The sequence below is a fragment of the Crinia signifera genome, chromosome 9 (assembly GCF_055691185.1).
Source record: "Crinia signifera chromosome 9, ASM5569118v1, whole genome shotgun sequence".
NCBI lineage: Eukaryota > Metazoa > Chordata > Amphibia > Anura > Myobatrachidae > Crinia > Crinia signifera.
This window is the reverse complement of record NC_139225.1, coordinates 107,661,832-107,679,894: the sequence shown is the minus strand read 5'-3', so window position 1 is coordinate 107,679,894 and position 18,063 is coordinate 107,661,832. Positions and strand designations below refer to the sequence as shown.

Genomic DNA, 18,063 nt, shown 5'->3' with positions numbered 1-18,063 from the left:
ATCAAACCCATGACCTCAGTGCTGTGAGGCAGTAATGCTAACCATTACACCATCCAAACTGCCCACTTGGCGATTTATCACCCTGTACACAAAAAAACCCTGGGTGATATGGTCACTCAATGACCATTTAGCCAGCGATGCTTGCCCATGTGTGCAGGGCTCTGTAGTTTGGCAGGAGCTTTGTCTCCTCACACTTTGATATTAAGGAATCCTGCCTATTCCAGCATGATACATCTGTGTTTCTATAATAAGTTCAATGTGTGCAGTGTACACAGGGCCCTGGGTCCAGGGGGCCCACACCCTGCACCAATGTTTTATCACTTACCTTTTCGGAGTCCTAGATCGAAGCTGCAGCTGCAGTTAAAAAAAAACACACTGGAAAAATGGCTGCCACGTATGTGCAGTAGGCATTTTTTTCTCCGGACTTTGATGGGCCCCATATTTCTGGAGACCGGCACATGCACAGTAGGCTCTGTCATACTGCCAGTGTCTACTGTGCTGTGAAGAGGATGGAGCACACCTGGAGTCTGCAAAAAGGCCCCTACTATAGTGCATACGTACAGCAGTTTATTGCTTGACTTCCTCCATCTGTCTCCTTACTTAATGACATTTGCCCTGTCACATGCAACCCTGTCTTCACTAACATAATCATAGATGGACAGGGACTGATCACTGCCTTCCATGAGATAAGAAAAGTAATCTTCTGTTGTGAAGAATCTGATAATCTATCTGGCTAATAAATAGATACACAAGGACAAGCAGAAGATGAAGATTGAATACAATAAGGTGCCTATTCGCTAACCAAACACAACTTCAAAAGCTGGCATGTGAATAAACTTGTTTAGATATTTGAGAAATAGTGGGCAATGTAGGTTCACATTTTATATGCTCCTTCAGTTCTAATTGTTGTACTTTTTCTTAATTTCTGTGGCCAATTAAGCTGCAGGTCTAATCCGCTGCAAAGTATATCTAATTAAGACTGCTGTGTCAAACCTAATGAAAATGTCCCTTAATACCGAAGACAAAAACAACAGAGGAGAAAAGGAATACATTAGTCAGTGGTTTAATACACGTCATATGTAATTTAATGTTGGGTGCAATTTTCTACCAGAATATGATAATTTGCTTATTACTTGATAAACAATGTTCTCAATCTCTACAGAGAAGGAGACAAATAAAGTATTGCCAATTTTTATGCAAAAGGTCGAAAGGTGGAAAATGCATTTTAACATTGATACATGTAAAGTAATTCATTATGAGAACAAAAATGAAGAAGCTACTAATACCCCGTTCTCACTGCAGCCAAATTCCCGGGTCTAGCATGTAGACCCGGGAATTTTCCTTTTAACACGGGATTTTTGGCAGTGTGAACGGGTCGTATACCCGGATCTCAGACACGGGTAAAACCCTTCTTTTTATCAGTGTCTGAGATCCGGGTATGCAGACACAGGTTGACCCGTTCACACTGCCGAAAAACCCGTGTTAAAAGGCAAATACCCGGGTAGAACTTCTTCACCCGGGAATTTGCCTTGCATTGAGAACGGGGGTCCAGCGTGGCAGTCCCCCAGCATTTCAATGCCGGGGAAAAGCCGTGTATTTCTCACTCGCAGTGAGAACACGGCATTATAGGCTAAATGGAGTTATTATAGAGAATTCTGCTGTAGAGAAGGACTTATGGGTCATCATAGACAATAAATTGAGTATTAGTACATACTGCTCAAGTTCAACAGCAAAAGCACACCGGACACTGGCATGCATTAAAAGGGGAATGGATTCAAGGGATGCCAATGTGATAGTGCCTTTTTACAAGGCATTGGTGAGACCACACTTGGAATATTGTGTTCAGTTCTGGGCACCGCACCTTAAATAGGACATCAATGAATTGGAACAGGTACAGAGAAGGGCGTTTTAGCTAGTAAAAGGTCTTGAATCACTAGAATACAAAGAAGTTGCCCATAATAATAATGTCCCCTAAGCTGGCCGCTTTTCCCATCTGTAGCAAGAGGTATTTTTCCTTCTCCGTATTTATTTATTTATTGGGTGGTTAATAACATGTTCCTACTATAAGTTTTTAAGCCCCTTTAATATTACCTGTGATTTCTACCCATACCAATTCTACAGACTCCATTGTGCTCTCGATTATGTCTTTGCTTATGTATGGCTTTAAGGATGGTTTAACATATAAATATACCCCCCTCTCCTAAACTATCTATTTAAATATAAATATACCCCACCTAATCTATTTTTTCTAAACAGACTATAACCTTCTATGTTAACCTCCCACTCATGTGCTTTATCCCAGCAGGTTTTGGTAATACCTATGAGATCAAAATCCCTCCAAATCTAGGGTCTTGTTTTTCCTTCGCTCTTCTCGTGTTACAGCTGCAGACGATTCCTGAAACGATAAATCAGTATCCTGGACAATATTTGTATTTGGCTGTGTGACTCTCATACACCTTTCGTATACCTTGTTCCCCTCCTTTCCCCTTACTTCATCCATAGTGTACCTGTCTTAGCCCTCTATTCTTCACTCAATTATTGGTTTATGGTTTCTTACTATTATCCTCCCCCAAACCACATAGTTTAAAATGTTCTCTAGCCTTCCCACTATTCTACCCCCCGAGCACCTCATTCAGGTGCAATCCATCACGGGGAATGAGAAATGGCTCCTGACCGAGAAGTCCGCCCACTTTTTTAGGAACTCTAATCCCTCCCTTCTGCACCAATCTTAGAGCCACACGTTAACCTCCCTAATCTCCCTCTGTCTCTCTGGGCTAGCTCATGGCACAGTATTACAGGAGAGAAAAAAATAGCTTGTCTTATGGTGGTGCACCATTTATAATAAATGAAACATAAAAATTAGCTTTTATTATTTATAGGTTAAAAGTCTGCGAAATATGACGAACAAAACATATAACATAAATACAAGTGAGACACAAGTGTGGTTAAAATGGCTCGTGCGGCTTCTCACTCCACTGTTCTTAATCTATATAATTATGACACAGTTAAGGTTCCCTCTATTGTCCAAGTGGATCTACTGGGGACTGTGTTTATATTTAATTCAATTGTGAAATTGTAACAGTACCCATGCACATCTACTGGATTATTGTGTTTGATATAAACAAATAGATACTTAATCACTTCTCTCTCGAAATGGTAAGGTGTGCTGTCTCTCAGCACTGCGAGTGGCAGGTATAACACAGGTATTATGCAGAGTGGCTCTGTGCCTACAAACTGCAGTTCCTTGCTACTGCGCCTCGCCGGAGTGATGGCGGTGGTTACTGTTAATCTAACAGCGTCTCTTGGTGGCGTTACCGCTACCGCTAGTTGCAGACTCTCCCCGTGGGGACGAGTTCATGCACAGCCGGCTAGCGTGTATCCACCTCACACCCAGTGCCGCTGGTGTTAAACACAGCGGTTAGCTGGGGTGAGAGATAATCTGTTTATCTAAGTACATTAGAGTCCTGACAAGGACTAGTAAATACAATCACAATTATAGACAGAGTTAGGAGTGAGAAGACGTCCGCACGGCCTGGGCAGCCGGCGTACGCTTCGCAGGTCTTCTTCAGGGCAACCCGTGTGGTTGCCCAGGACAGGTTAATATTGCTAGAGCTCCGTTTGAACCAACCAATGGGGGTCCCCCTCTTAATTGATGGTGCCGCCCCTATTTCAATTAATTGTGGAGTGTTACGTTGACTTTTTCTCCACATCGTATATATCGCTGATACTCTGGTTAAATCAATTATGTTCCCTGTTTATTATCAGGGTAAAATCATCTGTGTCTATACAAAAGTATGTCCCCTGTCACGCATTATGTGAAAATCCATTGATTGGGTATATGCTAGTGATACATGGGACTCCGTGTTTCATCTATGCGATCTGTACTGTTGTCCTGTCACTAGCTTACATCTAGTGATTCTAAGGACCCTATCCGTCTGATGTCGGCACTAATAGTTGTCGACTAGACGGAAGTGTCAGGATCGGGGTCAGGTGTTTGCGATTACAGTTGTAATTACCTCCTGTACTTTTATGTCAATATACATACAGAGATTTAGTTATGCACTGGTCTATCAATTAAAGATTACATCAATGATTTAGCGGGGTTCCGTGTTTTTTCTATGTAACACAGACAAGATTGTCTGTTGATTCCTCTATTCCCTCAGTACTGGAGTCAATAATGGGTATATCAATATTGCGCGTATTACATTTGTCTGGTTGGTAGATATAGTCCTTGCGGAGATTGGCATCTTTACCATCCCTTTATGTGTTTAGCCGAGGAATTCCATTCCATCGCTGGTGAGTATGATTTCTTATTGAGAAGTTGCTGTTTCTGTGTTATTCTTCAGTTAATTCCTAAATCCCTATCCGCCTACTGTCGGCACTGATGAATGTCGACTTAAAGGAGGTATCGGGATTAGGTTCCGAGATTTTGGATCACAGTGGTGATTGCATTTGGGACTTAATATCTTTAAATCTTTGGCTCTCCAAACGTAGTGGTTGTTGAGGATGACTACTGAACTAGGTTTTCCAGCTCATCGGCTGTACATCCTCCCGTGAGTGTTATGGTGGGTCATCCGTTCTCCGTCTCCTCTTGCTTTACCTCACATCTGTATTATACTCATACAAGACCTACTATTAATGCTCCTTATATCTTGTGACTTTTGTGTGTTGACATTTAGGTAGTGTCGATTAGGTAGTTGATACTGTCCCCTTTTTTCGGGAACCATCTCCGTGTTTACCTCTGTCCCATGTTTGGGAACCGTGTTTGTGTACCACCACAGGGGTGTATGATAATATGAATAAAATGCGTGTGGGTGTGATGCCCAGGTGAGAATGAGAGGGTGCTTATGGTAGGGCATACCAACATCTCCATATTACTAGATGTGGTAATATAGGTGTTGTGGTGTCTATCTCAGATTAGAGATGTCTGTTACTAAAACAAAAACAAAAAGTGTCATGTGCCAAAATCATGCGAGGAAAATTCGTGTGGATAGTCAGTGACGCAACCGTGTACAGACTACTCAGGAGTGATGTCGGGAATTGATATCATTCTTACTTGTGATGTGTAATATATATAATAAAATACCGGTGTTGATAGTGTGAGGTGTACTTGGTGTACATCTGTGCTTTAACCATTTGGGGTTGTAAGAAATTAATAAATGTTAACCTTAACATACATTGTGTACAGTGCTGAAATATTTTCACTTCATCCCTGCGGGTGTCGTTATAATGAGATAGGGTATTGGATCCTGCTTGGTGAGCATTCCATGTGATATTCATGAGTAGGTTTGTCACCTGTATGGTAAGTTTTCTTATATATTTGACAACCAATCCCTGACAGTAATATATTATCACTACATTAGAGTTCCAGTTATTGATCCTCAAAATGAGGCTTATTATCTCTAATTCTATTGGCTATGTCATGTGTACTTCAATGATACAAGGTAACCCATGGCAGATTTAATGTCACTGCATTTGGAGTTTCTATGATTTGATCCTCGATGTCTCTATTCCTGTTGGCTATGTAATGTGTTCTCTCTTAATAAGGGGTAGCCCAAAGCAGGCTGCAGGAGTCCCAATTGGGTACTACCTGATTAGAGGCTTCCAAGATTTGTCAATCCTGTTAGTTGATTTTGCTTTTTAGTATGTACACATTGTAAACGTTTTTCTTAAAGAAAGGCCGCGTAGCTCAGATCTTCATTAAGGCCTTTTGGGGTCATTGTGTCTAGCAAGAAGATGAATTTCGTCTCTTGTTGAAGAAGTTCTTTATCCAGGTCCCCTCGTCTGATGCCTTTTGCCAGATGCATCATACCAAAGGCTTGTAGGCCTCTTGGGTCACTCTGGTGGTACCTGAGAAAGTGCTTGGCTATGGGTGTCAGTGTCCTCATGTTCTGTTTGTCCCTACTGGCATTTTTTATACTTGAAACGTGCTCAAGTACTCTTTGCTTTAAGGGTCTAATGGTTTTCCCAATATACGTGAGGTTGCATGGACACCTGAGATTGTATATTACTCCTGGTGTGGTGCATATTATTTTGCCTTTGATGATCCATTTCTTTTCAAATTTATCCACAAAAGCAGTGGTGCTGGTCATATACGGACAGGCTTTGCACCCACCGCATTTGAAAGATCCTTGTTTGGCCGGCTGGCCTTTATGTGTTTGAATTTTCTCCAGATGGCTGTGGACTAATAAATCCCGTAGGTTATTGCTACGTCGCCAGCTTATCTGAATATGGTCATCAAGAATTTTTGCCAGGTCTCTGTCTGTCCTGAGAATGTCCATGTGTCTATTCAGGATGCTCTGGACCGTTTTCCACTCCTGGCAAAAAGCTCATGGCACAGGAAATGTTTCTGAGATTATTACCTTAGAAGTCTTGCCCTAAGTTTAGTGCCTAGATCCATAAAGTATTTTTTGAGGACATCCCATCTACCACTGACTTTGTTGTGGGTGCCAACAATAATCTGTCCACCCGGTCCACAATATGACGTACCCGAGCACCCAGGAGACAATAGATGGCTATTGCGGTCCCAATAATAGACTGCCCTATCCACTTTCCTAATAATTGAATCCCCTACCACTATCTGCCTTGGACCCTTCCTCTCTGAATTACCCTCCCTGCAAGAAGGGGTATTCCTCTGGTTGCTAGAGGTACCCTTCCCTGCCAGCTCCCCCATCTCCCTCTTCTTACATACTGACTGGAGACCAGATAACTGAAGTATTCTGAGAGTTTTCCACAGAACCGTGTTGATGCAACTGCCCCTTACTACTGACGCTATATATACAAGCGTATAGTTGTACTTTTATATATAGTGTTTCTCTTAAAAACCAGCCATCCACAATCAGCATGCTGGCAGCCATTAACTGTCTTGCTGCAGAGTGAAAGGCAGGTAGAGAATGCTACCTCACTGCTATGGTTGTGTGACCACCATCCATAGCTTCTCGCGGCTCCTAGAACCTTGGGGGCCTTGGTAAGCTGCCCAGTATGCCTATATGTTAAAGATCGCCTTGCTTACACATATTGCACCTCTATCTTTGGCCTTGTTGCATAAGTCACACACATGAAAAGCCAGTGTTAGTATTCAGAGTGCCTGTGCGTTGTACTTCTGACAATAGTGATGCATTTTTTTTTTTTTAAACAATTGGCGCTGCTAAGTCGTAAAGTCTATGGTACGCACAGGGGGCTATTTGTGCAAAGGGAAATGTGGGCACATTTGTACTTACTTTTTTTTAATGTATTGTTGTATCTCTTTGCTCCACCTCCATCTTGTTTTCCTTATGTCCCTACTATTCTCTGCTTACTTGCATCGTTGTATGGCTTTCCCAGTTTCCTCCACTTCATTGTGCCTTCTCAAACCTGAACTCACTAAACTCCCATATTCTTGCTCTCTCTTCTTCTTACCACATTCTCATCCCCCTGGTCCCTTGCCCTACTCTTACAGGTGTGTCCACTAAAGGTGGATACACACCTTTACAATCATACTTACATCCTTACAGGCTGCTGAAATATTGTATGAAAACAATTGTCTGGTGTCTTCTCTCAGCACCCAGGCTCCCATTTCATCTCTATGGCTCATTTCTACATTCAGTGTGGTGCAGTCCAGAATGAGTATTTCAAAGCATGGTTTTAAAATGTGCATCGTTATTTAATTATACTTATTAAAATTATTCTAAATTGTTTCCAAATAAATTAAAAATTATTCTACAAACAGTTATACATTGTGACAGGGTCAGATGAACATACCTGGCACTGGCAGGCATATAGAACAGCAGGATGTGGTTGTACTGAATCCAGGTCAGGTATTAAGCCTCACACACATGGGGCAACTTGAATCCCGTGCTGAGCGAGGTGCTTAAGCACAGGTCACTCACATGGCCGCACCTACTATGTGTGCTGAGCAATCTGTGCTGAGCAGTGTTTTGCTTATAGGCAAAAACCACTGTGATCTACGCAGGAAAGACCGTGCATGCACTTTCTATCTCTGCAGTCGATGGACAATAGGCTTGATTCTGGTTCATTCGCAAAAGCAAATTCCAACTCTAATGGACAAAAACATGTGCACTACCGGGGGCAGATGTAACATGTGCAGAGAGAGTTAGACTTGGGTGTTATTTTGTTTCTGTGCAGAGTAAATACTGGCTGCATTATTTTTACACTGAAATATAGATATAAGTTTGAAGTACAAACCCCACCCAAATCTAACTCTCTCTGCACATGTTACATCTGCCCAACCTGCAGTGCAGCATTGTTTTGTCTATTAGAGAGAGAATTTGCTTTTGTGAGTGAACCAGAATTAGGACCAATATGCAATATGCAAAATAGGAACTTTTTTTTACTATTTTGGTTCTCATTTACATGAATACACTTCCAAATAAGATCCAAAATAAGACTAGATTAGTAACACATACATGTATTGTCATGAACAAGTTTAATTATTCATTGTCTTTTCTTCTTCTTAGATGGAATTTTGGAAGCAGTATGTTGGTAAGATCCATTTTTATAACACATTACGTAACACATTAAGACAGTTTATTGTGTCAGCGGAAAAATGTGAAACTTTTCTCATCACAATAACCGAGTAAAAGAGGTATACAGGGGCAGATGTATAAAGCCTTAACAAGAGAGAAATGCACGGGTGATAAGGAGAGATAAACATCCAGCCAATCACCCGCTAACTGCCATGTTACAGGCTGTGGGCTAGATTCTCTAAGCTTCAAAAGTGATAAAATGGAGAGTGATAAACAGCCAGCCAATCAGCTCCTACCTGCCATGTCACAGACTGTGTTTGAAAAATGTCAGACAGCAGCTGATTGGCTGGCTGTTTATCACTGTCCATTTGATCACTTTTGAAGCATATAGAATCTGGCCCTGTGTTTGAAAAAAGTCAGTAAGGAGCTGATTGGCTGGATGCTTATCTCTCCTTATGCCACTTGAATTTATCTCTTGTTAAGGCTTAATACATCTGCCCCACAGTATGTACCTAGTTAACCTGAAAGAACTCTCTAACTGTGTCAAAACCGTAGTGACCTTACTGGCAACACAGTGGCCCGTATTGAGCTTGATATGGGTGTTTAACTTTCATCTACTTGGGTGTAGTGTCTCAGTTTTGCTCCGACACAGAGATCATACTTACAGAGAATATGATCTCTGGGTCCGATCCGATGCGCACGGAACCACACATCAGATCGCATCCGAAGTCAAACCCATGCTATTTGGGCCGATTTCACCCAATTTACCTGCCTGATCCACTGGAATCGAGCCCAAATCGCATAGTGTATGGGGCCGTTAGTGTTGCTTAGATTTACTTTGTCTTTTTAGAAAAATCCCTTCTGTTAATTGATAACTTTTTTTAAATGAGCAATAATGAAAATGAATCCCTCCTATAACACCTTTAGTTTCTTCAAATATGTAATCATTTACATGTTACAGAGGATTGGAATAAATTTTTAAGATATACAGGCAAACAAATATATTTTCAAGTGAGAACCTAATACAATATTCTTCTATCATAAAGGGTTGCGCTTATTGTTCTGCTCAGAAAGAGAGTTCTATGCAATAAATCATTCTGATAGAACTACGAATGCTGGAAATAAGCACTTTACATGCAGAGCGCTTTCTGGAATAATTGAATTGTGAGAGATAAAAAGTGCTTGATTGAAATATCACTGTAGAAATAGGAGTTTTAATATAATAATTAACTGCAATTTAGCAAAGCCAGCATCCATTCCTGTCAGTAAGTTTTGGAGCAGCGACTGACAATCTGCCATTGGAAGACCTATTTAATGTTTAAATTATGCACTATAAGATTAACGTATACAACAGCATGTGACCATTTCAGATGAGAATATATCTACCCTTATGGGGTTTTTATGACTAAAATAAGTTTCTTCCATGAGTTTTTAGGGATTAGAGGTACTTGTTTCCTAGCACGGCGCCCGTCGGATCCCATTGCATACCTTAACTTAAGGTTTGCGATGGGACCCGACCGACCCGATTTTCGGGCTTTAAAGACGTTTTTAATACAGTTAAAAATATCACTCGCATCGCATGCCATTATAATGTGATGCGATGCGACGCGACCGACCCGATTTTACATTGCACCCTATGTTAAATGCCCCCCAGTCCCGATTTTTAATTGTAAACCCACCCTGATGGTTAATTATTATGTCAAATGCCCCCCATTGTTAACGCAACGCCACGATCAACGTGAACACATCCTCCGACCTTTTCATACCCCCACTATCCACATCGGCGTGGAGTTGATTTTATATAGTGTGGCGAGCGCATCGAGCCACCGAGCCCAAAGCGTGGAGAGCGCAGCGAGCCCCGCAAAGTAATACGCGTCCCCTCGCGAAGTTATACCCATCCCCTCGCGGGGCTCGCTGCGTTTGCCACGCTTCAGGCTCGGTGGCTCGCTTCGCTCGCCACACTATATAAAATCAACTCCACGCCGACGTGGATAGTGGGGGAATGAAAAGGTCAGAGGACGCGTACCGCCACCCCTCGCGGGCTTGCTGCGCTCGCCACACTTCAGGTTCAAGTTGATCGTGGCATGGGGTTAACAATGGGGGGCATTTCACGTAGTAATTACCCATCAGGGTGGGTATACAATTAAAAATGGGGTCTGTGGGGCATTTAACATTGAGTCCAATGTAAAATCGGGTCTCAGGGACCATTTAACATTGCTTCCAATGTAAAAATCTGCCCGATTTTTCGGACCCGATGGCATACAATTAAAATCGGTGGCGCCGTGCTAGGAAACAAGTACCGGATTAGATACTGTCTCTAGCATAGTATATCTACCATTACCATCAAATCTTTCTTCAAATGATATAGTGCATACACACTGAGCGTTATACAAATGATATCGGCAGTGGCCACATCCAGGAGCATGCTTAACAATATCCTCAGATTGGGCTGCATGTACAGACAATAGGGTCATTGCTAATGACCCATGAGAGTGCACATTGTTAACGTTGTAAGGGGGTATTCAATCCCAGCCAGGACTCACCTGTAAAGGGTTTGCCTCCCTATGGAGGCGAATCTGTATTGTCGGAAACCACGTGCGTTTCCGACTATCAGGGCCCATTTTCACCGATGTCGGGACTTTCCCTCTGGCAAAATATATTCCACCAGTCAGGAGAAAGGAACCAACATTGAATAGGTCAGATGACATTTGACCTAAATTAATAATTTCGGAAACGTCCACTATTTCTGCCCGGCGAAAACAGCAGCTGGGATTGAATACCCCCATAGTGTATACACACTAAATTATATACATGAATATATCGTTATGAGTGGTCGTTATCGTGCATAATGTTTAAACATTGTCTAGTGTTTACGCACCTTTAGCACAGATGAGAATTTTGGAAAACAATATTGAAAACAATACGTCACAATTTTAGAGGCACAATAATAATCCAATATATATATATATATATATCATTCCTCTTCAATTTAATGTTTCACTTTTTTTTCTTAAATAACACTCTGGCTATATTTTCTAGATGGAGATCAGTGTTTGTCAAATCCCTGTATAAATGGTGGCATGTGTAAAGATGATGTGAGCGCCTATGAATGCTGGTGCAGCGAAGGATATGGGGGGAAGAACTGTGAACTTGGTATGTATAACCCATATGTACGTGCACATGATGACTCGTGTCAATAGATATGATGTTCTCACTGAACATATCAGCATGGGCATAATGGCAAATGGAAATTTAGGGTTAAGCTACAAGAAGTGAGGGTAAAGGCCTCCATACACTATGCAGATTGGGCCCGATTTCACCCGATTCCAGCAGATCGCGCCGAGAAACTGGGTGAAATTGGCCCAAGTGTATGGCAGCTGATCGGATCCGATGCACGTTCCCGGAGTCAGAAGTCGGATGGGCTGCACATAAGATAAATCTTATGTGCAGCCTTCAGCTAAGCACCCCCCAATGTATCGCATCCGACACAATGTAGCGGGGAGAATACAATAATCCTATTTAAAAGAATGGATGGCTGCTGATTGGCCAAAAGAACTCTGTCACACAATTAGCGGCCGTTTAGTCTTTTGAATAGGATTGTCCGATTCTGCCCCCCCCCCCGGAAGCACCCTAGAAGTCTTTTTTTATGTCACTACAAGGATCAGAATACCCCCCACTACTGATCCCACCAATGCCCAACAGAACACTGATAAACAGAATGGTAAATGCTCAAATCAATTTGTTGGGCCATCATATGTGTATATAATGTCAGGACTCGGGTCTCTGGTGTTCCCCAGTGGTGGATGCTGGGAACTGGAACACAGGAGGCTTTAGGTAACAACAGTTCATAGAAGTATCACTGGCACTGCGAGCACAGATAGGTGGGGGGAGTTGACGAGACTCTGGTCAAAGGCGCGGAGTCTAACACCACCAACGGTATTCACCAGAGACCCCCGCAAGGAGGTTTAGACTCTGCTGCGTTCGATGGCGAGGTCGCTGCCCTCTGACCTGAGTTCCCCACAGCTAACTGGCTAGTCACGGGAGATGGACGGTGACTAGTGGCAGTGAGCATGGAGCTTGGAACTGAGGAACTTGGAACTTGGTGCTTGGTCTGCGCTGGTCTGAAAGGCCAGAGTGATAGCAGTGGCTTGAGAGCCAACATGCAGTGTTGACGGCCTTGAAGCCAAATTTGGTTATACACATGCTTTAACTCCTTACCCTTGTACCAAAACAATACAAAATATATCAAATACTAGTACATCTTTTTAAAAACAAATTTATTGACGTTAACAAGTTAACAAAACTCTCATTCACCACTCTATTTAAAGTAGAATTATAAAACTGCTTCTCATAATTGAAATGAGAAGCTAATAAAGCACAAAACATAACACCAACCAACCCACATACAGTACTAGCAAAGTGTGGGTTCTTCAGAATTACCCTTTTCCCAGCTTTGTTCATTGGAGACTGGGAATTCTGGAAGGAAAAGAATGATTGGCAGGATTCTGTGCGGAACATTTCTGACTAAAGTCCACTGGTGAAATAAGAGATATATTGAATCAGAAAAGCCTTGCCTACCTGGCAAAACAAAAACACCACCATATTAAGAGTCCAATAATAAAACAAATACAAAACGGTCACGTACCACTGAATAACCATGGTTACGGCCATTTCTATCCTCAAAGTCTTGTACCAAGAATCAGGAAATGATTCAAATACAAGACACATTTACAGTGATTGCATTGCCGGTTGTACTATTTACAGCAACAAAGGAGGCCATAAAAATATAATGCAAGTCAGAATGTTCATTTTATTAATGAGGGGAAAATTATTATCCTTTCTTGTATTTTGAACCAATATAAAATCTGTGTTGGTGTGATTTTAGATATGACTAGTATATATGAATAGTATAACTAGGACCATGTTTATTACTGATATGAATATACAACTTTTTTTGTACCGTCTTCTTGTCCTCAGCATATAAGATAGTCGTCTTTTATCTTTAGCTTATTTTTTGTGTTATTATTATTTTCAGGCTTTGTATTCTTTCCTATTGCATAGTCTCTAATACGCTCATTACCGTTATTACTAATGTGTCACGGCTACTAGATAAAGTCTTTAAGATTATATTTGCTCTATTATTGCTGATGTACTTGTATAAAGTAATTTCCCAGTTTAGTTATAAATTCAATACAAAACATTAGAAATTGATAAAATAAGCTTTGTCTTATCAACTGTCTCGCAGCTTTGCCTATCACCTGCACCATTAACAACGGGGGGTGTCAACAAATGTGCAGAGAAGAGATAAATAAAAAAGTTGTTTGTTCCTGTGCATCTGGATACAGATTAGGAGAAGATGGTAAAACGTGCATGGAGACTGGTAATTAGCACAATTCTCTGCACTATTATTTATTATATTGTTACATCATATTTTGTATATGTGGCAGAACCAGATTTGGTATAGCCTACAGTGATGTCACCCAGAGTACTGAATTTTGTAACTCATTAGGGACATTTAAATTAGCTGAAATGTTAAAGGGTGTAGAGCAGACATGTCCAAAGTCCGGCCCGGGGGCCAATTGTGGCCCGTGCTGTCCTTCGGCCCGCAGCCTCCAGCCAGAAGCGGGTGGAGCATAAGATGCGGGACACACAGCACTAAAGGTGGGGCCCCGGCGTGCATGCCTTTACCTTACTGTCTGCAGCAGTGAGGAGGTGCCAGCCGCCACAGTGAGATGTGTTTGGCGTCTTTCTGGTGAGTATATATCCAACCCCAACCACTGCAGCTGCAATTGTATATGACCCTCCTCTGCAATCACAGTGACAGCAGTGTGTGGGTGCAGCAGCCAGAGCCCAAGCATATCCTGTCCTTGCAGTTCCTGCTTTGCCTCTCCGTCCTCTGGCTCACACAAGGGGCTGGGAAACATACATAGAAGGGAGGGGGCCCTGACATACAGTCAATGGGGGCAGAGTGGGGGACACACTGTGAATGAGGGTCAGGCTGGGGGACATACAGTGAATGGAGGCAGTGATTGACATTCAGAGAAGGGGTCAGGCTGTTGGACATAGAGTGAATGGGGGAAGATTGGGGGACATACAGTGAAGGAGGGTTAGGCTTTGGGATATACAGTGAATGGAGGGTCAGGCTTTGGACATACAGTGAATGGAGGCAGTGATGGACATTCAGAGAAGGGGGGACAGAGTGAATAGGTGCAGAGTGGGGAACATACAGTGAATGGTGGATATACATTGAAGGAGGAGCAGGCTGGGGGACATACAGAGAAGGATGGTCAGGCAGGGGAATATACAGTGAATGGGGGCAGAGTGGGGGACCATTCTGATGTGATTAATGATTCAAAGAATGTCAGGCTGAATGGTCGGCCCTCCACATTTTCACCTCACCAAAACTGGCCCTCGTCGCAAAAAGTTTGGACACCCCTGGTGTAGAGCGTGAAGCTGCTTTGGGGCCCAGAGCTGAGATGGTCACCTTCCTTGTCATAGTTACATGGGTTATGTACATTTATAAACAATGGGTGATTTATAGCAGTCCTTACAGACTTTTGCCTTGGGCCTACAATATAGCTCCTTATGGACCTGCTTATTATAATACTGAATGTAGTTATTAAATTAACTGGAGGGCATTTTAATGTTAAATACTATGAACTGGGTCACAGGGGTTCATTCAAAATTTGGCTATGGGACCCACAAGATTCTGGCTATGCCGATGATGGGTGTGGATCCTGGGGTCGACAGTAATTAGGTCAACAGTGACTAGGTTGACCCCAAAAGGTTGAAGGTCAATGCAAGCAAATTGTGGAAGATCGACGCATGAAAAGGTCCTTATGTATTTATTACCAGTTATTTATATACCGTATATATATTCCGCAGCACTATACAGAGAATATTTTAACATTCACGCCCTAACCCTAACCCCAGTTACAATCTATATTCCCTACCACATGTAGACGCACACACCGACATTCTAGGGTTAATTTTTCTTGGGAGCCAATTAAACTACCAGTATATTTTTGGATTGTGGGAGGAAACCGGAGTACCCGGAGGAAAGTCATGCAAGTATGGGGAGAGTATGCAAACTAGGGCCATGGTGGGAATGGAACCCATGACCTCAGTGCTGTGGAGCAGTAATACTAACCATCACACCGTCTGTGTTGCCCCACGCAGGTCATGCATTTAACTTTTATTTGGTGTCAATGTTGACACCTGAGCACATTTAACCCCCAATAGTGTATCACTTCACTTGAATGCTTCAGGCCAGGAGCCTAGGTCCCCTACTGCTGTGCTCTTTACTGTTTCCAGTACTACTGTTGTCCATGTGGAGGCAAAATATAATAAAGTTCATGAAATGGGAAACAATCCCGAAAACGCATGTTGACCTTTCATGTGTCAACCAACGCCACATTGACATTTTGTTGGTGTCAACCTATTGAAGTGCGGAGACACTTGCTTCACCAGCCCTGATTTTCCAGAATTCTCATCATAGGTGTACTGTAGACACATGAGAGAAGAACAATACAAATGTTTGCCCATGGATAATTGTGCTGCCATTCACCTGTTTGCCTGCACTTGCTTACACAGTACAATATCCATGCGGGAAGGTCAGTGCACCAGAAGCTTTACCCAAAGACATCACCCGTTCATTAATGGATCCTGAGGACATTATTCCAACCACCGTTGAGTACCAAAATTCCACTGAACTTCTACCAACGAAAGAGGCTCCAGATGACATTGTGCCTGTAACTGTTAATTCAAATGTCAGGATTGTTGGTGGAACAGACAGTCTAAAGGGTGAATTTCCATGGCAGGTATAGTAATATGGGATTGATCTCAATTTGATAGACTTTAATCTAGTTTTCGCAACCACTGCTTATGTTTTGGTGGTGAACTAAAATTCATAGTGTATTCTGCCTCTTTATTATGAAAAACAAATGTGTCATTTGAATTTTAGCACTGTTCCAGTTAGATCAGCCCTATGATTCACAGTTATCAATCACTTCATTGATGACAGGTTAAAGTGAACTGTAAAATCCTTCACCCTGTCACATGGTAGTGATTAAACTGTCAAGACGCTGCATGTGTTAGCTTTAAAAGTGCTCATGCAACACCACCCTATGAGATACAGCTATTACATGGCACGGGGTATGGAAGATAAGGGATAACTGCTCAAGAGATTTTGTTTTTAGCATGTGAGTCCTTATGTCTTCACTTAAAAAATGTCACATTGCTATTCTGCTTTATTTTCAATAGAACGTGTTATCACATTGGAGAATGGCATTTTGGGCCTGATTCAGATGGGATGGAGTAGCTATTGCTGGTTACATAGAAGCAGCAGCAATAGCACTTATATGGCAATGCAACAGGGGGCGGCATTCCTCCTGCTGCATTACTGGTATACTTGCCTACTTTTGAAAACAAGTTTCAGGGAGATTATAGTTGGTAATAGAATTTTGCACAGCTCCCCCATTGAGGGGACGTGTCATGCTCCACCCAAAGGGCGTGGCTAGTTTCCATATATGGAGAGATTATGAAAAGAGATTGGGAACGTGGCACCTAGAAGCGTGGTTGTGTACTGCTACATCTAAGAGGAATCTTTTAGAATGACTTATATCCAAATGTAGATGAGCCCCAAAGCAGTTAGTAAGAGCTACTATACTTGGTAAAGTGCTGGGAGATGGTGCTGATGATTCAGTGTAAATGTATCTGTCTCTCATTCCTCATTCCACAAAAATGTAACGTTGAAATGTGGGCTAGGTGACATGAGGGAGATTGCTAGAGTAATGAGGGAGAGAGGGAGATTGCTGTTATTTGAGGGAGTCTCCTGCAGAATGCAGGAGGGTAGGCAACTATGTACTGGTCCGAACTGCATTCAAGGATGCAGTATCAGATCTTTCCCACCACCACCACCACCACAAGGTTGCGTAACCTGGACACACAAGTCCTACCTAGAGGCCAGGAAATCATCCTCTCTCATAGAGGGCCTTATTCTAGTTCACTTTTTCTGACAAAATCCTTCTTAGATGGACAAAACCATGTGCACTGCAGGGGGGCAGATGTAAAATGTGCAGAGAGAATTAGATTTGATGGAGTTATTTTGTTTCTGTGCATGGAAAATACTGGCTGCTTTATTTTACACTGCAATATAGATCTCACTTTGAAGTAAAACCCCACCCAAATCTAATTCTCTCTGCACACGTAACATTTGCCCCACCTGCAGTGCACATGGTTTTGTCCATCTAAGAAGGATTTTGTCAGAAAGAGTGAACTAGAATAAGGCCCATAGTAACATATATGTTTAATAAAAGATATGCATATACAATGAGATATTTAACTAAAATTCCCCTTATTTTTTCTTACTTCATTATTTTAGGTTAGGTTTGTTGATAGTTTTGCCATTGGTGGCAGAGATCCGGTGGTTTGCTGCCCTTGAGTGCAGAGGGAAGATTATTTATATTATTTAATGTTTTATTCAGCCTATACTATCAGCCTAGGCCATCTATAGTGTTAAATTAAAATGTTTAAGTATTCCTAACAGTAATAAGTGTTTATAAAGGCCAATGTTTACCAAAGTGTTTCAACCATTCCC

General features: G+C 42.1%; 1 protein-coding gene across 1 annotated transcript in view; it reads left to right on the top strand.

The window, feature by feature from the left end:
* The window catches only part of F9 (coagulation factor IX), a 37,829-nt gene that overhangs the window by 8,878 nt on the left and 10,888 nt on the right, over window positions 1-18,063 (top strand). The window contains exons 3-6 of the mRNA XM_083159474.1: window positions 8,457-8,481; window positions 11,505-11,618; window positions 13,711-13,845; window positions 16,059-16,285. Coding sequence (XP_083015600.1) covers window positions 8,457-8,481; window positions 11,505-11,618; window positions 13,711-13,845; window positions 16,059-16,285 — 501 coding nt within the window. The remainder of the gene's footprint in view (window positions 1-8,456; window positions 8,482-11,504; window positions 11,619-13,710; window positions 13,846-16,058; window positions 16,286-18,063) is intronic.